A 22,551-nucleotide genomic window follows, 5' to 3' on the forward strand; every position below is an offset into this window, starting at 1 on the left:
GCCCGCACGAGGCCGAGCTACTGGCAAATAATACGCTATCGATCCAGATGACCGGCATACCGTTAAACGTGCTAAGAGACCATCGGCGGTCACAAAAAATGAGACTTAAATGATTCCACACATTAATGAAGCGTTTCTTATAATCTGGCATTTTAAATGGCAGCGCTAATTCAGCGCAACTTTGATTAGTGCTGGCTGGCAGTGATGGTAATTAGCCAGTGCATTAACGAACAGAGCAAATAGGCTGTAATTAAAAAAAAAGTAAATCCCGTGCAGAAACAAATAGCCACACTTCCACAGCAGCAGGTGACAGACAAAGAATCAATAGTAGACATGTTGAGCCGTTGGCTTAACTGTGCTGGTTGGCAAACAAAGCACTGTGTTTGTGTGGTTGCTGAGTGGTAAGCGTTAAAAGAAGCCTGTCCCTTTATTGATTGATTAGTCATTAAGTGCCTCACCTAGCGTCTGGGAATGGAATTCACTGAGCGATTAGAATTAATCAGAGGAGAAGAAACGGCGGGAGGTCGACACACTGGAGAGCTCACGTCTTGAGAAATTAAGCAGACAGATGTTGTGTGCAAATATTTATAATTAAAAAAAAAAAAAAGCTTTACGGGGATTTTATTTTTTTGCGTGTCCAGAGGGACTTTATTTATTCCAAAAATACAGCACAAAAATACACACAAAAAATGGATAATTGGATTTCATACACAGTGCAAAACTGAAAAGGAGATCTTCATATAATATTAGTCAAATAAAAAAAACCTACAGTTAATATTGTTAATATTATGCAAAGTTGTGAGCGTATTTATTGAGGGACTACCCGCCGAGACCTCCGTAGATTGAATCTAGAATTCTACGTTGGTTCACATTCAGACTGCAAAACACACACACAACACACTCACACACATTTGTACTGTAACTGATTCATCGAGAACAGCAGAGCATCACTCATACAGCTGGTATTATTCGACACAAATACTTGGACAAAATACAGCCACGACTTTCTTAGACAGAAAGAAAAAATCAACCAAGCAAAAATACACGAAGTATTGGAAAGTAAATGCAAATGAAATAAACTTTCTTAAGACAGTGGAAATGTGACACTCATTGGCGTGACAACATCAGAAGTGGAGAGAAGAATATTTTGTGGACTACAACGGCCATCCAGGACGATGCAAACGACCACAGTGCTGTGGATGTGCTACAACCAGGACAAGGCACAACAGAAGCCAGCAGTCAAAAAGAAAACGAGTAAGGCTCTGGAGCACAAAGTAAACAATTTCCCCTCTTGTGTATTCCAACTTCCCTAAAAGAATAATGGCCCCTTTTTTTTCTTCGTTTTCATCTGGCATGAAGATACAGTACATAGTTGCATAGGGGCTTTATTATGAAGTGGCTGCTGTTATTTTATCACACGCTATAATGGGAATGTTGCTTCATTAAAACATTTTCAATTCACGCTACAGAAGCCATGACAGGTTTCATATTGAGCGTGGGGAGAAGGTTAATCAAGATGCTGGCTCTTTGGAATGCAACCTCACAGAAGGAGGATTATGTGTTCTCTGGCACAGATGGGGGGGGCGGGGTGGGGGGCTACGACTGCAACAGATGATAATGAACGTTGGGCTGTTAATACATCTAGCGTGTGTGTGTGGTGGCCAGAGGAGTTGTGGTCCTTTGGCCGTCAAACATATTCAAAGCTAATTGCTCAGTGAAGCCCGTTGTCCAGCTGCCCCCTTTTGAGGAGGTAAATGCATGTGTGTGTGTGTGTGTGTAGGGGGGGGGGGGTACTTATTGTTTTTTAAGCCTGTTCGAGACACGGTAATCCAGCCAATCACAAAGTGAGGATGCACAAACCCTCCAATCAGCAATTGTTATGCTTCTCATCCCAGATGGGACATTTGAAACTGGGCGGGGGGGGCTTCGCTAATATAACAGATTGATCACAATTGTAATTTTTCCAAAAGGTGAGAGCATCTCATTTGGTCTTAATTAAATGTTAGCTAGAACCTAGCAAAGACTTACATAACAGAATTGCGTAGGCAGTAGAAGAAAACAAATGAGCTCTACATTTTACAAACGCGGGCATAAACATAAACAGTTGAAGCCAAAATTGTTCATAACATAAAAATGACACATTTGCTCAGAGATCCCATTCGGCAACTAAATTTGTCCGAGGTACCAATCCTGTCGCGCTGAACTGTTCATCTCGCCACACACACACACACACACAAAGACATATACACACACATGCATTCATACTGCTGTACAGATAGTCTGGATCTGTTCTTAACATACAGTATCATTAAATCATGGGCCAACTATGCTTAAAAAAAAAAATCAATTATATACACAATAAATTTCTAAATTGACCACTCCGCTACAAGTTCATGTTTCAGCGAGAAAGTCCAGGAAGTAAAATTGATAAATGTTTCTAAATTGTGATTGATTTAAAAAAACAAAAAAAAAGTCTATGTGCTCTGGCGTGACTTCGGTAAATTTCTCTTCTCAGCACCACAGCAGTCAGGTCTTCATTGGAGGAGTAAGTTCTCATTTTGTCTCATTTGAAACTCCAGCTTCATCTTAGGTGGCTTTTGCCCCCACTCCCTTGCTCTGGTCCCTCCCCTTGGTCTTGCCGTCCCCTAAGCAAGAGGAGGCCACGTTAAACGATGGAGCCGTCCCTGTTCTGGGCAGGGATCATGACGGGGATGGCCCCCATGCGACTGAGGTTGGGGCCCGCCATCCTGGGAGCGGTGGGCGGGGGCAAAGGGGTGTGGCTCGGTGGTCTGTCTTCCTCCGACGAGGGGATCTTGTCATACTGGGGTTTCAGGGCGTACTCGTGCAGGTTGGAAGGTGACATGGAGCCGAGAGAGGAACGCTGGCTACCCACTGTGAAGCTGCGCGCCGTTGAAACGCGACTCTTGGGGGGAGGAACGTCCTCTCTGAGGGGAAATCAGTCAGTGGCACATTTTAGAAAATGGAACAAAACCCAGCATACAAGTCCCCCATTCCCTCCATTGCTTCTTTTATATTTTTATTCTGTCTCACTTCAGGTGATATATTAATTTTCAAACATATAATCATTCTATGTTTGAAAATTAATATATTAAAATGCTTCACAAAAATAATATGCTTTATAATGTGGGTCATATTATGTATGAAAATAGACCTGTTCATTGAACTGAAAAAATATATATATATTAAATATTTAAAAAGGTGAGCATGAACATGAATAGATAAAAAGACAATTGGAGTATTGACAGAAATCATCACAGCCTCCGCAATGCTCATGTCCACAATAAAAAAAACAAGTTTGACACTGCTACAATTAAGTATGTACTCTAGACAAGTCATAATAAGGACAACAATGAAGACTCAAGAAGATAAGTCATTTCAAGAACACCACCACTTGACTCATTTAAAGCCAAGAACAAATTATTGATGAAATAATTAGCGGAGGAGACGCTTTTGGATGAGGCGGGGGTAACGTCTGCACCGCTTAGCCACGCTGCTGACTGCAATCGCCCGTGGAGCTAGTCACCAAAAAGCGCCAATGCCCTCTTCTCCCTCTGCAGCCACATTAGCAGCTAATAAGAAGCATTAATCCAGTTAAATGCTCGCCCAAACTGAGCCAAAGGGGGCCACAGAGCTTGTGTTGTCCATGGCGTCATGGGGTGGTGTTTCAGCAAATGTGTGTCTGTGTGTTCTAGACAGGACCAGTGGTCTAATCCTCTTTGTCCTACAGCGTGAGCAGTGTCACATTGTGGTCTTAGACAGATTCAGTCCGCAGCAGAGTGATAGTAAGCCTGCTGGTTGCAAAGAGCCCGGGGGCCGGATGGAGAGGTGGATGGTGCGCTGGGGAGGGGAGGGGCAGGGCAGTCGGTCGGGCGCAACAGACATGACACAGGATACACAGAGCAAACAAAGCTTTCAAACTGATTACCACAGCTGTTTATTTGAGGAGTGGTGTAAAAAAAAAAAAAAAAAAAGAAAAAAAAACCGCTGATGGAGGCGAAAAAAATGGCGGGTGGCATCGTGTTTGTGTGCACTTCTACACGCTGATGTACTGAGGGAAGAAAAGTGTGCCTGCTTCCAATATTTTACATCTGGCAAGAAATTCCTAGGCACACCTAGTATGACGGATGATGCTTTACGTCACTTCATTCCCCATATTTCATTTGAATTTATTCCAATATTTCCTCATCATTTAATCATGTTGCCTTGTCATTTATCACACCACATTTGCAGCGGAAGCGTTTGCATCTTTTAAGTTGTACTACATTGATTACATACATTTCTTTCAATTGATTTTGATATAATATTATATTTTGCAGCAAGTATGAAATATTTAGATTTTAGGAAGGATTTTTTCCCCACAGTGGTTATGCAAGATGATATATTTATTATCTGTCCTTATCAGTGAGCCAAATGTAAGTGTGGTTGGGTACCTTATCTCATTGCAGATTTCCTTCTCATACTTCTTCCTGTTTCGGGCACGGCAACAGCAGAAGAGTATGATGGCGATAATGATGAGGATCAGCAGTACAAGAATTATGGCTCCTGCGATGATGCCGGCGGTATTGGGAGCTGAGTGCAAAGGAGAGAACGACTTCAAGGATTTGATATCATAATAATAATACCGTTTTTTCCGCACTATAAGGCGCACCGGATTATAAGGCGCACCTTCAATGAATGGCTCATTTGAAAACTTTGTCCATATATAAGATATAGACATTTGGCCCGCGGGCCGGACTTTGGACACGCCTGCTGTAGTGGCTCAATATTGGTCCATATATAAGGCGCGCCTGATTATAAGGCGCACTGTCGGCTTTTGACAAAATTGGAGGTTTTCGGGTGTGCCTTATAGTGCGGAAAATACGGTAATCATCATCGTCATCATCACCACCATAATTATAATAATAAATCTTTCAAGTTGATAGTTTTTGTGATTTTTGGGTGAGGCACCCTTTGGTTGAATCAGTGCTCCGACCCAAATCAGTCCGTACCAAAACCGTGCAGGCTTTGGTACCCATCCATCATCATTGATTGCTGTGCAGTGTTAAATCACGACACAAAAAGTCCCCGAATGTTAAGTATACTTACGAGGCGTGACATTGAGATAGAGTATACAGTCCTCGCTTCCGACCCGGTTGGTGGCGGTGCAGCGGTATGTGCCAGATGCGCTGGCAGATGCGTTCCTCACATTAAGGGTACCTCCCACTGGGTCTGTAGCAAGGGCAAACCAATGCAGAAAGGAATTTAACAGGACGTTAAATGGTGTGAAAGCAGCTTTTATGTGCTATTGACTAAAAGCATTACCTAGCACACCGGAAGCAGGCAGCACTTTTCCATTACTGGTCTTCTCCCAGCCGTATTGCATGGGTTGGGTGCCCTCGTTGGAGGTACACCGGAGAACAATGTCTTTGCCCTCCTGTGTCTGTCCTTCAGCATAGCACCTGGGCTTGGATGGCTTAACTATGAGGGAGAAAAGAAATGATGTTGGCTAAGCTCCTCCATCTTAAAGCAAAATGTGTGCAAACACATTGGTTAGTCAGTGTTGGCAGGAGATGAGATGGGAGGTTCAAAAACAAACTTCAAATTAAAAGCAGACCGGTGAAACCCAGACACACTGTCAGCCAGGGATTGGGGGTAGGCGGAGAGGGCCACGGTCCAAGCCTGTGCCGTATTCTCTGACAGGACTGACATCATGGTGTGGTAATGGGTTCAACAAGAGCATGAAATGGAAGGCTCCAGATGAGAACCAGGTGTCAAGCGGAAGGGCGGCGCTTGGCTGCCAGGATTAAGCCGAGACTGACAGTGCTTCAGAGCTCATGGTATTATTTTAAATACAGGACAGAGAGAAATAAATAAATAAGCAAGAGATGATGGACAGATGGTAGTGTGATGGAGGCCAAGGCTGAGTTCTGACTGCTCTTGCTGCTGTTGAGTTGTACCGAAACACACACACTCAGGCGAACGTGGACCGCACACGGTAAATGTCAGAGAGCGATGACATTCACGAGACATCTTTTAAAAGGTGAAAGTGGATGCGTCAAAGGCTTGGAACACATCTCACATTAGGAATGCGCTACAAATACATTTATTTGTTTGAAAGATGAGGTTAAAGGAGAAGGTGAGAGAAGGAACAGCTAAGCTGGCATTGTAAAATGAATAACGGGGTTGGGATTTATGGGTTTTTCCAAAGCGATCATGTGTCCTAGATACGCAAATAATATAGTGGATATCCACCGTGGCATACATTTAGGTCAGAAAGAGGCAAAACTTGAAAGGGCTATTGTTGAAGAGAAAAGCCAAGCGTTTCAAGAAAAGCCAGGTAGAGCAAATCAATGAAAGATGACTTGAGGTAGGTATGCAGAACGGTTTGGATATACGATGTGTCTGGAAAGAATTTACAGTTTTCTACGTTAAGTTACGTTCCAGCGGTATTTCAAAAGTCGTCTTGAATTTTATTTTGAAGCTCCTTTGAGATCAATTTCAACCTCAAGCCTTTATCACTATGATGTCACAAGCTCGGCACACCTATTTTTGGCCATTTCCCTTTTCTGGCACCTCTCAAGCTCCATCAAGTAGGATGGGCAGCCATTTTCACAACTCTCTCCACAGATGTTCAATCGGATTGTGTTTTGGCTGGACCACTCAAGGACATTCAGAGTTGTCCTGAAGCCACTTCTTTGATAGCTTGGCTGTGTGCCTGGGCTTGTTGTTCTGCTAAACAGTTGCCCTCCCGTGAGGTCAAGAGCGCTTAGGAACGGGTTTCCATCCAGGACGCGTCTGTACATTCATCTTTCCCTCAATCCTGACAAGGCTCCAAGTTCCAGCTGTTGAAAAACATTCCTCGCAGCATCATGCTGTGGGAGTGTTTTGCTTCACTGTAGGGGCTGGGTTGGCCAGGAGATGACCAAATACCAGGTCTGCCTTTCACAGCAAAGAGAGGTCAATCCGAGAGTCCTTTGGGAGTATTTGGCCAAAGTCTAACATACCTTTAAGTGTTTTGGTCTGGTCATGATTGGTAGATTGCAAAACAGTTTGGATGCTGCTATAAATCTATTTCCCCCTGTTAGCTCAGTTGATGCATCTCTAGAAAGAATCCCGTTGATTCTGAACTACGCCTCGAGATAATCTCTGATGTTTCCCTTTGACAGGATAATCGGACAATCATTGTATGACCTCATAGATCTTCATAAAGCATATCCAATCAATTAAATTAACCAATTAAGCTATAAAACATCTCAAATATTGTCACGCTCTCAACTTCCATGTCCAGCTACAAGCTAAGGGGAACGGTTGTCAGCACGCGTGTATTTCTAAAAATAACAGCGGTCGTGACAAGGCAAAGCAACACCTGGCCTGGTTGTATATATTAATATAGACGTGTGTTTGTGTTCCCGCTACGAGCCACACGGTGACAAGATGGGCCTAAAGGTAAAATGCAGAGCAGGCAGCAAATTGCCCTGGCTTCTCCTTGTCAGTGTGTCTTTGCTAAGAACATCCCTGTCCCTAGGGTCAATAGCTAGCTACCTGTCAGAGATGTAGCCTCGAGCTATTTCCCTCTCTGCCAGACACACTTGAGATGTCAGCATATTAACCACCATCAGAGCCGGGTCACGTTAAGTCTGTTAGCGGAAGGGAATGTCTGTCAAAAATTAAGACGAGTGACCTTGGACAAGGTTGTACAATTCCGAGTTCTTAGAGTATTCATTAATACGCTGCATGGAAATCAGTGTGCAAGATCTACAATACATTTGAGGGAATGTGATATTGTTGTTTCCCTTCTGGGGTTGAATTAAAGGAGTTTCTCAGTCTGTCAGTGGAGCAGGCCAGTGACGTCAACCTGTCACTGATGCTGCATTTTTGCCTCAGGGGTCACAACCTTTCTGAGGAACATTTGAGAATCAGGTTCCTCTATGAAATTTCATCTGCTTCGAGTTGAAATCGAATATAATCCTCCAAGAAAAAACATCTATAGTCAACCTCGTTTGCTAAATTAATTTACTATAAAGTAATGGCAGTGAAGTCAAGTGACAACTTCAGGAATTCATTGTCATAATCAAGTCAAACTTACTGTTTACAGTAACAACCTTCATTAGAGCTTTGTCAACAGCTCTGAAATTTGCACAATAGCTGGAATATTTCTGGTTGAACTGGTGGGAGCAGTGCATGTGAGCCATTTTTGGAAAGCGACTATCTGAAATAGCCCACATAGCTACGATAAGGGCAAAATGTAGCGCTTATCTCACAAGAGTGCTACATGTAGCTCGTTTTCTCCCGGACGCACAATCAGAAGGAATTTCACTTTCAACCTCATTTGATCAGTGGACCAATCAGCAACACATATGAGTGTTGTTTGCAGAAAGTTATCGAACACAAAACTGGGATGAGTCAGTCATTCTAGCGTGCATAAAAATAAAGAATTGCATTTTTATGAAAAACAGTTCATTTCTAATGCAAGGAAAATACATCCAATATTGACGTTTATAGTCAGTTAATTATAAATGAACATCAATGCTGCATGAAGAGTTATTTTCTAAATGTATCTAAAAAAAAATGTACTCGAGACAGATATGCGGGATAAATAATGACCTCAATATTGAGGTAAAAGATGATCACTTTTGACAATCAGGGTGGGTGAACACAGAATTGTAACACGAGGAGGTCAGTGGTCTACAGCCTCTGGGAAGGGTATGTTCTCAATTTTAGTGGGGATTAAATCAAAACAGCCAAGCGAGGCAAAGCGTGTGTGATTTCAACTGCATATAGAGGAGAGATGGAAAAAAACAACGCTGAGGGTACTGAGCTATTTTTTTGCTTTTGTTTTACTCACCCATGACAATCAGCAGCATCTTTCTGCCACGGATGCCAGGAGCCTTCTTCACTTTACACTGGAAAGTGCCAGAGTCCGACGACCTCAGGCCTGTCAGGTTGATGGAGGCATCCCCGTTCTTGGGGTCGGCTGAATTGAAGTGTACTCGCCCCTTCATAGCGGGATAGTAATCCTCGTAGGCCCTGTCGCCCGAGTACAGGATCACCTGGTTACGGAGAAGAGCATGTTTGCTAAGTTTAAATATCCGTCTGTTCATATGGAATCGAGAAAAAAAGATGTTCAAATGCAAATATGTACTGGGTATATAAAGTCTAGACCACAGGTGTCAAACTCAAGGCCCGGGGGCCAGATACGGCGAAATTGTGCATCAAATTTGTGTGTCATTACTAGAATTGCAAATTGTCTTCACTTATAATATCTTCTTTTATTTAATATTTGACCAGTTTTTACTCCTCTGATTTGAAAACGAGTCATTTGTCAGTTTGTTTTGTCGCTTTTACTGTATATAATATGAGGTGCTCATACATTTATTTTAGTCATAATGGCCCTCCGAAAGACACTGACTGCAATGCGGCCCGCGAAAAAAATGAGTTTGACACCCCTGGTCTAGACAAACAAAAATACATTTTGAAGGATGTTGCACAAAAGGTCACACCCCCATCATATTGCCTATACGTACATACATGCACAATTGCACACAACGTTTAATCCGCAATGTCGAAAGCTTGGGGAAATTTCCAGAGGAGTAAAAGTAAGCTCTTTTATATCACAATGTCCTTCAGTCTTCCCAAGTGGAGCCAAGGTGGAACAAACAAAGCGGCCAGTGTGGAGTCAAATCAACACCTGCTGTGTCAACAAAGGACAGGCGACCACAATTATGTCCACTCCCCCCTTCTTATCCACCTACACAAACACACCCACACTCTGGGTCTTAAGAGCAGGAAAAAAAAAAATGAAGGCCAGTGAAGCCAACATTTTCCTTCAGAATAGAACAGGGAAAACTAATCATGGCACAATAACAATCAAGAATGGAGTTATTGGTGGAGGAAAACCCCCTGGAGAAAATCCAGATTGCCAAACCATTTTTGAAGAATAATTCTGCTAGTACGGAACAGCGAAAGGGTTAAAGGGGGTCAGTGCTCATCTTGTATATATTAACCTAAACAGGTAATTCAGTTAACATTCCACAGAGTTGTCAGGGGGGGTGAACGTTTCAACTTTCGCTGGGGAACAGAACATGGGCAGTAATAACAGCAATATGTGAGATGAGACCACAAAGGAGCGGAAATTAAATTGCCCCAAGCTCAGCCAGACAAGAATTCTCAAATACTTACAGGTGCACAGATGGAAGTATTTTTACACACGTCTCGTTATTACTTTTTTTTTTTTCAGTCAAACACTATAACCATGACAATAATGAAGTACTAAAAAAAGAAAAGAAAATCATTGCGGAATTAAAATGAAAAGCACATGACAGGCTGGTGGGGATATAATTGACAATATGATAAAATCACCACCTGTGGACGAGCTCAGAGGTTTTAAAAAAAAAAAATTGTGTCACTTTTATTATGAGGTCATTATCATGTGATGCCGTTGCTTGGTGAGGAAAAACGAAGCGGTGCAAGTCATTTGTGAGGCAAATCACAAAACCACAATGCTAGTTTTACAGATTCGACCAACACTGCTCTACAGCAAAATATCCTGAGTCATAAGACTTGCCCTTCCCTCGCCAGTGATTAACTCAAACAATGTAAAAAATCTGGAATTGTAAAAACAAAACTCCTGTATCCCTAGCTGTTGAAGTTTCAAAAAGACTGGCTACAAAATGCTTGTGTAACAAATACCAAGGGAAACTTCTTTTCTACACAAACAAACTATCCAACCCGAGCACAAAATAAAGAGAGAATTACGAGGAAACATTTGTGAGCGCTGTGAGGTATTGCAGTAAAGCAACAATATACGAGCACATCTATAAAAAAAAAACCCAAAAAAAAACAACAGTAACAAAACTGTTTCTATGACAGTCGACGCCTTGAGGGCATGTGGGGATCCACGAGACCACAGGTGTCAAACTCAAGGCCCGGGGGCCAGATACGGCCCGCAAAATCATTTTATGTGGACCACGAAGACAAATTGTGCATCAAATTCGTGTGTCATTACTAGAATTGCAAATTGTCTTTACTTTTAATAATATCTTTTTTTAAAAATATTTGACAAGTTTTTACTCGTCTGATTTGAAAATGAGTTATTTGTCAGTTTGTTTTGTACCTTTTACTGTATATAATATGAGGTGCTCATACATTTATTTGGGTTGACAGTCATAATGGCCCTCCGAAAGAAGCTACAATGTGGCCCGCGAAAAAAATGACTTTGACACCCCTGCACTAGAGGCATGGACTTGTGTCGTTTTCATTTTACATGGCTGAGTGCCATGCTGGAAAGGAAAGAAACTGGCTGGCGCTGGAATAAAAAGAAAAACCCTCCATCACTCCTACCGTGTATGTGTGTGTGTGCATGTGTGTGTGGGAGACACAAAGTAAAAGGCGAGAGAACAAAGTCACTGGAAATGAATGTGGCTCAAATTACATTGCTCTCATACATAGTGCATATATTGAAAGCTCTTATGAAAATACACAACTTGTGTTTGCCTCTGTATTTCATTTCACCTCTTGTTTAATAAACCATGCAGGCACGGTACATTGATGCCAAAACCCAAACACTGGCCAAACAATCACATCTCCACGATTTTAGTTCACTTTGTGGGGGTGTGCATGAGTTGAAGAAATTGTTGGCAAAATTAAAATAAAAAAAAATAAAAAATGAATAAAAATAAATAAATAGATTTTTTTGGGCATTCAGTGCACTCAAAGCATTTCTGTAGAGGTATTTTGGCACATTTCCCGTTTTTGCTCAAACTATCTCCGGTGATTTTCTACAAATGTTTCAACAACAACAGAAGGTCGCAACAATTTTGTTTGAAAAGAACGACGGTAATGTTCTAGTTGCCACATACCACTTTGTCTTCCTTCTGGTTGTCTGACGACAGACGGCTCCATTCAATATCCAACGGTCCAGAATCCTCAGGGCTCAAAGTAAACATGCATTCTAGCTTCACGGTTTCACCGCTGGCTTTCTCGATGGATGTCGGCCCTGTGGATGTTATCTCCAGTCCAATGGTCCAACCTGTACGGACACAAATACAAGAGTCAACCATTACACATTGCAACACCAACAAATTGTTTTAAAACTAGAGCATAATTGCAATAATTTGTTTTTCTCACTGATGTAATCAACAGTGACTTACAGAGCAGACAAAAAAAAAGGAAACCTGTAAGCTGTCAAATGTTTTGGTTCAGAAAATGTTGCACTCATAAAATAACTATGGCTACATGGCGTTGGAGGAGCGAAGTACCTTTTAAAATATGCATAAGGTAAAACACACAGTGAAAAACAGTAATAGAGATAACCAATGCATGTTGCAAACTCAGCTGAGTATTTATTCTTCGAACGAATGGGCCAAGTAATTTCCTGGGCTAATATTCTCCATTCAATGAGACATTTAAAACCCAGAATGTAAAAGGGAGGCTGCATAAAGAATGAAGTTGTCACATGCTGTCTCAAAACATTAAAATCCGTTTGACAGCCATCCACCTTTGAATCAGCGGGTGCTGGCTTAAAAAAAAAAAAAAAAAAAAAATGAAACCACCACCATATGTCGCTACTGAAATGCAAGGTGTAACAAACATAACGTTAAAAACAAAACACTGACAGATGTCACTTAAATTTCCTGCAGATTAAAAAAAAAAGAGCAATCCTTCTTTATCCTTCTTGAATTAAAAAAAAAAAGTCTCATTTCAAGACACGGAGATGACTAAACTTGCAACGGTAATTAAACTAATTGCCAAACCACGCAAGTGTGAGCTCTTCATTAACAGCAACGTTTGCATATTATTTCTGGAAGGATTACAATAATTACGAGATTTCCATCCCACAAAGATTTTCACACACACAAATCGAGTTTGGAACAACATCCCGAGCCATTGATTGTTTTACTACTTCTTTTAATACTCCAGACTCGGGTAAGATCAAGTCCAAGATCCTTGCCCAGTGTGCATAATCAACGGTAGCTACAGGTTGAGCTCTCTGGCTCATTTCAAAAGCATCAGCTCAATTTCATACTGGAATTGGGCCATGTTTGCAGAAGTGAATTAAAATACACCACACAAGTGCGCAGTCACAAGCACGGTTGTTGAGGCTTAAATCCGTTGAGCATTTGCACAAACATACTTTTGACATCATAGTGCTCCAGCTGGTCGTTTGAACGTTTTGACAGATTCCCATGGGCGCCAGCCACTGCTTTTGGCTAAAGACAGGGAAAGTAATATTGAGAAAACTGTCACTCTTCCAATGGAGCTTTAAAACATTGTGACGTGGAAGCTCGGGAATTTGTCAAAGGTGCTTGTAAAGGGAGAACAAAAGTACTGTTCTCTTTTGATCGTCTAATAAGTTATATGGACCGTATAGGATTTATCTCAAATACTATTTTAGTCCACAGACACGTGAAGTTTCAAAGCGTCATATCATGTCAGCTTTGTGTATGCAAAAGGCGGATCGGCTCGGCTTGGCTGGTGGCTCTCAGGTGACGGCAGTGCCAGGGCAGAGGAACACACAGAGTGTAACGCTTGATTCCAAATTCAGTCAACACATGGGAAGCGATACACCTGGCAAATCCAGATAGTGTAAAAAAAAAAAGTCCGGAACTGTGCAAAATGTCGATGACCATAACTCGACTGCAAATACAGCATCAAAAAAAGAATGTGGGTCAGAAAAAAAAAAAGACATTACCATACATACAAATATTTATAGGGTTGTTTAAGGAACTTAAATTAATTCTAAGGGGTCCTAAATAAAGTTACAAAAAAAAGTGACTCCTAAATTTGAAAATAAACAGTGTGTCTGACTATTACTGGTCAAAACTAATTAGGTAGATCAAATTCATGACTTCATTGTAATATAATAATTATAAAAATAAGTGATTTGAATTATATTAATTAAATAACACCATGTCTCAATAGAAAATAATAATTGGATAAGAAACAATAACTAGGGAAAATCATTTTGTAATACACTTTTTAATTGATGAATCAGTTTACAAATTCAACCACAACGCCTCAAAGTACGTTTTAGAATTTGCATCCAATATTCAAAGCTTTTAAAAATATTTGCAAAATCTCAGACACTGGATTTGCTACTCTACCAGTTCAGTTTGTACTACAGTAGGTCAAGAACGGTTACCGAGAGACTGAAAACAAGCGTGAGGAATTTAGGCTGTCAGCATGTCCCATTCAATACTTCCATTGACCAATGGTGCCAACGCTACTGTATGTCCTTCTCCCTCCGAGGACTTGCGGAGTGACTACGGAGAGCCAACAGACGTCCAATTCTCCGCCATGTTACTGATTGCGGCGACCCCCTCCACCTTTGTCGGCATACAATGGGGAGTGAATCCCGTCTCCTGGCAACCAAAGCCTCGGAGAAGGGTGGCTTGCTGTGGCGATTGAGTCGGCGCCATTAAGAGTGGAAAGGGAGAGCTTCAGTGACAATGGGCAGTGCAAAAAAAAAAAAAAAAAGCAGGCACGTTTACTAGATGGCAGGTTGAATGGAAGCCGGTTACTATTTAAGTCCTCCAACTTCAAAATATATTTAGAGATGGAAACTGATTTGTTGCCTTAACTTTTCTGTATGCCGATTGTTGCTGGCAAGGGAAATATATGATGGTACATTTGATTTTCAAAAGAATCCAAACAGCCTTTTAAAGGAGACGAAACATTTTCCTGAATAGAACATAATGATTGAATAAACACCACATTCATTATTGTGAAATAGCAGTCGAGGGGCAGTGGAATGAGTAAATTAAATAGCTTCGACACTCGCCATCACAAACAGTTAAGCCCGTCCCCTGTGACTGTGCCGAAGAGAACATCAATTATCTTGCTCACAGCACAAGATAACTTCTTAACTTGGTTGGCGCTCAGAAGGAAAGCCTTTGAATACTCGCCCGAGTGTACCCAGAGGAATTTCAAGCGATGTGTGTGTAGTGACGTTTATTTAGCGTTGCAATAGCTGGGAATGTTGAAGCATTCAGATTGTGGCTGTAATGCGGCCTGAAAGCTCCACTTTGCCCACAATGCAGCCATCAATTGCAAGTGAGGAATGACCTAAAGGCTGTTTTGACATAATTGGACATTAAATGATGAAGGGGTGACAAACGGCACGCACTTTTGCTGCACGGCCATTTGACAGCTTTTATAGTGGACCCGTGGGCCGTGTTTTGACACAGAAGATTGTTGACTTCATAGGTACTCACATTGGCTGCAACGAACGATGACCGTATTTTCCGCACTATAAGGCGCACCTAAAAACCTCAAAATTTCTCAAAAGTCGACAGTGCGCCTTATAATCAGGTGCGCCTTGTATATGGACCAATATTGAGCCACTACGGCAGGCGTGTCCAAAGTCCGGCCCGCGGGCCAAATGTATATATCTTATATATGGACAAAGTTTTAAAATGGCCCATTCATTGAAGGTGCGCCTTATAATCCGGGGCGCCTTATAGTGCGGAAAATACTGCAATGATCGATTAAGCTTTTGATTATATATCGATGAATCGGGTAAATATTTAAATTTTTATCCCTTCATTCGAAAACTTTGTTTCAAATTGACTGCACAAATATGATTATTTCCTATATGTGGCAGTTCATGTCTTCCCAGCAGTTGCTGCAATAATAATTAAAAAGAGGATGACTTTATTCATGTATTAAAATGCATGAGAAATACCCGGTGGTGCTGAACGACAGAAGCAACAAAGTAACTACCGACAAGAGGGAAGAGATTGCAATTCCCATTGGTGTTTGGAATTTAATGGTCAGTTAATGGAAAAACTCAGCAAGTCTTAATTGCACTTGCGATGTCATAGTCAGGGGATGTGCACTTTTAAAAACAGTACCGCCATTTGCTAACCTTCTGGTCACTAGAGGTTTGATCAGCAACAAACTAAAGAAACATTTTATCAGATTTTAGAATGGATTGTTCCATTGATTGCTCGGCCCAGCCCTTCACAATGTTGCACGTTGTCGCAAAGCTGATAGGCTTGGCGCCAAGCCATACAACAACAACGATAACATCTTCATGATTAAAAAAAAAAACGAAAAAAAAAAAACAGCAGAAGTAACAATATAGTCTTGGAGGAAATTAAACAGGAAAAGCAGCATATTGAAAATAGATATTAGCTGTAAACAGCTTTACAAAATGTATTATTGTTACACTGTAGATAGCCCAAAAAAAAAGGGGGGGATGGAGAATATATTACAAGAAGGCTTCAATCAGAGATGCTGGAGAAGCACAAAATCATGTCGGCCAGATTTTGCAGGGGAGAACACACTTCCCTGGGAGCAATTAGCGAGCATGTGAAAATAGTTTGCATGGCTTGAGAAGTGGTGCAAAATAGCACAAATAAATACAAACGCAGAGCTCATATCTCATGGCTGACGAGGTTTAGAAAATAACATTTTAATAAGATAACCACAAAGATACACCATTGAAGTGTCGGGGGATCCGGTTTGGCATTAAGAAAAAAATCCAAAGCCATAAGATATCAGGTATCTTTTTTCAAGTAAAGATAAAAACTAAATATAAATCCTTGAATGCCACTCCAGATCAGATCAAGTTGATATTTTCAAATTCCCAATCCGTGACCCAAACAATAGGGCCATACATGAGGTAATCAGACCTGCAGTTCCAATCCAGCCCAGAAAATTATACGAAAAGCTTAGAAAAGACTGAGGTCCACAAAGCTCAATGGGGTGTGGTGTCTCCTCGTCTGTCCTGACACAGGGGTTTCTCTTCATAAAATACCCCCCACCATCCCCCAAAACAAATACAGTGGGCCTGCCTGATACGGACCGGGCCCCTGCTGGCGCCCCAGCCTTTGTGAGTGCCCCAGGGCACACGGCCAAGTTCCAACTCAGATCAGGAGGCAGCAACATTGATCAAACACTCCGACTTAAATGCAGTGCAGAAAATCCTACTTCATCCAGACTTGTGATGGACTCAAAGAAAGTTACTTTGGCAACACATGGATGAGCTTAGAACCAGGATGCAAAACAATCAATAATAAAATATTTCTTATAAAAAATAAATACGAATAAATTCATGGACAGAAGACTTCCACTTCGCAACTTTTCATTCCATATCTGCCTGACGCGCCAAAGAATTTCCATCTCCCGCGAGTAGCGCTCCTCAAAAGCGCTACTTTCAATATTTGTTATATCGCAGCCAACTCATTCTGTCAAATGAGTTGACATTATCCCAATGCAAAGATCTGTTTACTGCTGAAACCCCGGAGAACATGAGCACGGATGAAAACATCTAAACATATCCGTGCCACTCAAATTCTGAGGATTTACTAAGAATGTTCCAACACAGACTGTCCCTTCCTGTCCTCTGTATGAAGAGGGAGACACTCCAGCAGGACATCAAGATAAGAAAGCTGTTGACAGATAAGATGGATAATCCCTTTTTGTCTTCTCCATTTTATCTTGGCAGGACAGCCAGAGCAGATGTTGCGAAGCTGGAGAGTCTCTTCTTCACTCGGAGGTTCTTGAAAGCCAAAGTTGTAAACACACCTGGGTAATGAAGCCTGTAGGACGCCACAGGCAAAGACTGTCAGTTGTTGTTACAGCTTAACAGGGGCCCCCGGGTTTATTCATGCCTCCAGCTCGCACACTCAGCACCGACACAAAAACGACTACTCCGCATACAACGTTAAGTGACAAGATGCAATTTGGGAATGGTAAAAATAACCTAGCTGAACTAGTTAAGCAAAAAAAAAAGGCAATCCAGTAAGCCAGGGGTGTCAAACTCATTTTTTACGCGGGCCGCATTGTAGTCATAGCTTCTTTCGGAGGGCCATTATGAAATAAATGCATGAGCACCTCATATTAATTACAGTAAAAGCTACAAAATAAACTGACAAATAACTCGTTTTCAAATCGGACGAGTAAAAACTGGTCAAATATTAAAAACAAAAAGATATTAAAAGTGAAGACAATTTGCAATTCTAGTAATGACACAAATTTGATGCACAATTTGTCTTCGCAGGCCTCATAAAATGATGTGGCGGGCCGTATCTGGCCCCCGAGCCTTGAGTTTGACACCTGTGCAGTAAACTATGGCACACTAGAAAGACATAAAATATATTTTATACAATATATTATCCCAGCTATTATTCAACTATTAGATGACGATACATATTTAAGTTTGTATCTGACTGGTCAAATTCAGATAAAATCATACAATTACAAAAGAAATATGCATTTTGCATGGGCGATATCAATAAAGCAGAGATTCAATTTAAATTTAAAGTTCCTTGCTGACCCGTAACTTGACTCCAGATAAGAAAAAAAAAAAATGGCCGAAAGATCACGAAGGGCAATGCCTCATTTTCATTGTCAAGAGGACAAACAACAGAAGCCAAACAGTAAAGTCAACATTATCGCGCCAGCGACACAAGTTGAAGAGTCACCTAGGAGCTCTTATCGGAATCAGAATCATCTTTACTGGCTAGATTTGAAAAAATAAAAAGGAAAAGAAAAAGGCACGGCTTCCATGGCTTCCATGTGCCCGGCCGTTTATTTGAATTTTACAATATTGTGCATTGTCAGAAATGAGAATTTCACTCAAATGTTTTCAGGTAAAAACAATTCAAAAAACAAGAAACATTTTGGTTACTTTTACCGCTATTATGTAGTGGATCGTTTTGGAGTTGGCAGAAAACAAAGGGAGAAAGTAGAAGTTGTAAACAGTGGAAGAAGACAAAGAGGATCTGCCAGACAACAATGGCCCACATTGAATGAACATATTAGAAAATTCCAGGGTCGACTTCCTCTTAAGTATCTCATTTTTTTTCACATGTGCAGTATCTACGGAATGAATAAAATATTGGCAGGAAAATGTTAAAGTAAAATAAAGAGCTAAGATTCCTGGCTGGTTTTAATAGTGTAGGATCTGGATGGTACTCGGGGAAAACCGGCTGCTGAGTCATCCGGTTACAAAGTGCACAGATTACAAAAAAGGCATGGGATGGCCAAGCTTTCTTTTTTTTTTTTTTGCTTTGGAGCAGCTAATAGTGATTGATTATTCCCTCGGCTGCCAAACAAGATTAAAACATAAATTGGCATATCTAATGTGGTCGATAGGGTCACACCATTCAAGCGGTCAAGCTGATGCTGAAAAAGTGACAATGTCGATACAACACACACACACACACTTTTGTCCACAGTGCATATGATGTGACCTGACAAAAGTAATCTCAGCAGACATTATTTGCCTTTTTCCACAATCCTACCGAACAATCTGTGATGTTTTTTAATGAGCTAGGTGTGCTAAAATCGTCTAAATCAACAGCTGCTTCGCTCACTCCCCCCCCCCCCAACCTTTTTATAGCCGCCCTTTCAGAACCACAATATTTTTCAAGATTAGACAAACAATTACCTCGACTGTTCTTAGAAAGGAGAGCTGGGGGTTTTATTGCTGGAGGAGACAAAGCAATTATCTTCCCACAACTCAAATGTGAGAAGGAATGCCTGGGCTAACATTTACCATACCGATTCAATATAACGAGACTTCATTATTGCCAGAAAAAAACATCCTGAGCCCTGACATGATCATTTAACGAATGTTGTGAGCAATCACCATCATCATCACAGCAACGTCTTATTTGTCCCTGAGCTCCTTCTTATTTGCCATTAAGAGCAAAGGCTACTGAGAGGCTGGGCATCAAGTGGCGGCTAAATGATGAATGTGCTTCGAGGGTATTCATCACCCTCGCAGAAGCTGGGCGAGATAACCGATGGACTCCAGGGGGGGCCTGGCAGAAACTGCACCACAATGACCTTGTGTAAATAGATAAGCAAGAAGAAAATGCTTCCGTTGAAATTCGCTAAGTATTTCTTCTCAAAAACTCTTATAAATGATTTGATCCAATGTCACTCAATCAACAAATGTGCGTCACTAAAATGAAACAACCTTATGATCAGTTTGAAATAAAAAAGATGGTGGAAAACAAGTCTTTCCAGAATCTTCGCACAAGAATGCGTTGGCAAGATCCCCCGTGAAGGAAGTTTTACTCCCTACCTGTCACAACGGAATGGGGTTGTGAATACAGAACGGCTGCTCGGCCCTTAACTGAACCGGGAAACAAGCGCTTCTATTAATCAATTCATTTTTATGCTAGGCGGCAATTTGTTCATTGAGTTATACCGAAATGAAATGGAGGGGAAAGAAAAGAGGGATGAGGTAGTGCAGGAGCAGGATTTCACATTCCCGTATCGTTTAACAGCAGTTGGCAGAAGGCTCGTGAGGCACTGTGAATATTCATGGTCTCCATCCTCAGTCTCCATCTTCAGATTGTGGAGGACAGAGCAGTGCTCTGGAGTGTAATCTAATTCCACGCGGTTCCCGCTTGGATTTCAAGGGCAGGGCGACAGTGAGCGGCTGCTTAGGTGCAACCTGTGTCAGGAGGGAAGTGATGGCAACGGGCGGCTGAATGTGACCTGGAGTCGTTACGAGCCGTGTCCCTGGGGGCCAATGACAATGGCGGACGGAGGCACCTATGAACCTTGACAGGTTCTATTACATTACAAATTTAAAAAAAAAAAAGGCCAGTTATTCTGCTAGTAACAAAAAAATATCACATTATTCAAAGCATGCAGAACAACAATAACTAAAATCAGGGTTGTTTGTTTCTAGCTACATATAAAGGGGGAGGGGAGCTTTTCGAAACGTACACATAGTCGACACACAAAGTGCATTCACGGACGGGATCAGTGCGTGTGTGTTTTCAAAAGGTAACTAAGCAACCGGCTCTTGGCCACAGCCTTCACTTATAGTCTTATCAGGTAACTGCACTCTGGGCCTGCTGTTTCCTCAGGTTTCTGTTTTTCCCAGGTCAGTGACATTGTTCCAGTATTGACCTAAAGACTCAGTAGCAGACGAGAAGAGGAAAGCACAGACGGATTGTAATTTATTTAAGTGGTAAGTTTCAAAACGGTGGGAAGAAATGAATGACTGTTTGCACAACAGATGGTAGGCGAGGTTGCAGAAGCACAATTACTAGATTGTTGATTTTACATTTTATCTGTCCAGAGCACTTGTATTCCTTTCCTCACGGTTCAACTTATTTTCTTTTGAATTGCATCAGACAAACTGCACAAAAAAAGTAGAGCAGAAACACCCTTCCTTGTTATATCAGCATTAAAGAGCGCTTCACAAATATGATTTACTCCTAAAGACAAAACTGTCAAAAGAAGGCTACCAGTTCGACAGATACTGTTCCTGACTGCTCAAGTGGAACATTGCCCAAATGATGAGGCCAGGCTGCCATTGGGATGATAATGAGCCCAAACTAGCACGCACACACACAAGCACAAACAATGTGAACCGTGAGACAAAAGAAGTGTAAAAAAAAAAAAAAAAAAAAAATTGCCCTTAATCTAAACATTGTATGCCCCACAATCCCAACAAAGCATTTCTTTGTTACATGATGGCTTTGATGCTATTAAGAAAATGCTCGGTGGAATTTACTTAAAAGTAAAAAGCAATTCTCCTAATGTTAACAGAAAACATAGTGAAACAAAAACACAATCACACTTCACTTGCTGTTTAGCGTGGGAGTAGTATTGTGAGTTTCAATGTAAATTCCAGGACATTAAACACACCCATGTACTTATCAGCAACACGTTTTGCAGTTTTATAGCAACATATAAATACACAAATAAGAAGGGATTGTAAGATCACAAAAAATATTAAAATAGAAATCTGTGCCTAGAAGAGAGATATGTAAGGTAAAAGGGTGACTTTTGGTTCAATGGGCCACATTATCAATCTTAAGTAAAAGGTCACTAGGGTTAAATAGTAACTAGTAGCCAACACAAGCACAAAGAAATTCAAGGTTGGATTTAGTTTTATTTGTTAGTGCGTACTTTGAAGCGCTACAGGGCAGCCACAGGTTTAAAAAACCCTCCGGCTATTGTGTTAATCAAAAGAGGCCACATAAATATACATATGGTTTATTTTATTATATCAAACTCATGATCTAAGTGCATAAATTCATTCAAGTTCTTGAGACGATTTAACACGAGCGTAGTTGCGACGCTTAATAATTTATACTGAAACTGACCTTGGATCGGAATTGGCCCCAGCTGAGCATTGTATTAATTATTTCATTTTATTTAGTTATTTCTATTAAGCACGTCCTATGCACACTTTACTACTCATTCAGGTCCTGAGAATACAACAAAGTTATCAGCGCATAATCAATTTAAACAATGCAAGTGTGCAAATTCTCGCCACTGGTTTTTAACGTTCCAAAAAACACAGCGAGGCTGACCACTCGCACTCCCAGCCGGAAAAATATCGTCGGAATCCAAGTCGCGTTTAATGACAGAAAACTTACCCCCTAAAATGCTGATCAGCAAATACCACAAGCAGGCGTTAGGTGCCTCCATCCCCGTTGCAGTTAAATGTCAGTCCAAGTCGTTTCGGTAAAACTTTACTCGGGAAAACTTGTTTGCAGAGGGGAAAGGCGGTCGCAGAGCTCTCGCCAAGCATCCACACAAGTCCGCTCGCTCCTCCTTCTCTTCTCTGCA

The 22,551-nt window shown here is 41.3% G+C and overlaps 1 protein-coding gene across 1 annotated transcript; it reads right to left on the reverse strand.

Moving 5' to 3' along the window:
* Window positions 1-619: 619 nt before the first annotated feature.
* Window positions 620-22,542, reverse strand: cxadr (CXADR Ig-like cell adhesion molecule). Its single transcript, XM_088399010.1, has 7 exons — window positions 22,359-22,542; window positions 11,859-12,028; window positions 8,846-9,050; window positions 5,323-5,478; window positions 5,107-5,229; window positions 4,452-4,590; window positions 620-2,945 (listed from the first exon to the last, which is right to left on the reverse strand). The coding sequence occupies exons 1-7, from the start codon at window positions 22,408-22,410 to the stop codon at window positions 2,666-2,668; spliced, it is 1,125 nt and encodes a 374-aa protein (XP_088255136.1). The 5' UTR covers window positions 22,411-22,542; the 3' UTR covers window positions 620-2,665.
* Between the last annotated feature and the right edge of the window lie 9 nt (window positions 22,543-22,551).

The sequence above is a fragment of the Syngnathus floridae genome, chromosome 15 (assembly GCF_059516105.1).
Source record: "Syngnathus floridae isolate MCC-2025c chromosome 15, RoL_Sflo_1.0, whole genome shotgun sequence".
Classification (NCBI taxonomy): Eukaryota; Metazoa; Chordata; class Actinopteri; order Syngnathiformes; family Syngnathidae; genus Syngnathus; species Syngnathus floridae.

Excerpts from the sequence above, each read along its gene's own strand:
- cxadr (XM_088399010.1), bottom strand. The coding sequence starts at position 22,410 with ATGGAGGCACCTAACGCCTGCTTGTGGTATTTGCTGATCAGCATTTTA. Across the intron at positions 5,230-5,322 it reads GCCTGCTTCCGGTGTGCTAG|ACCCAGTGGGAGGTACCCTT; the intron begins GTAATGCTTTTA and ends CCCTTGCTACAG. Across the intron at positions 2,946-4,451 it reads GAAATCTGCAATGAGATAAG|AGAGGACGTTCCTCCCCCCA; the intron begins GTACCCAACCAC and ends ATTTCCCCTCAG.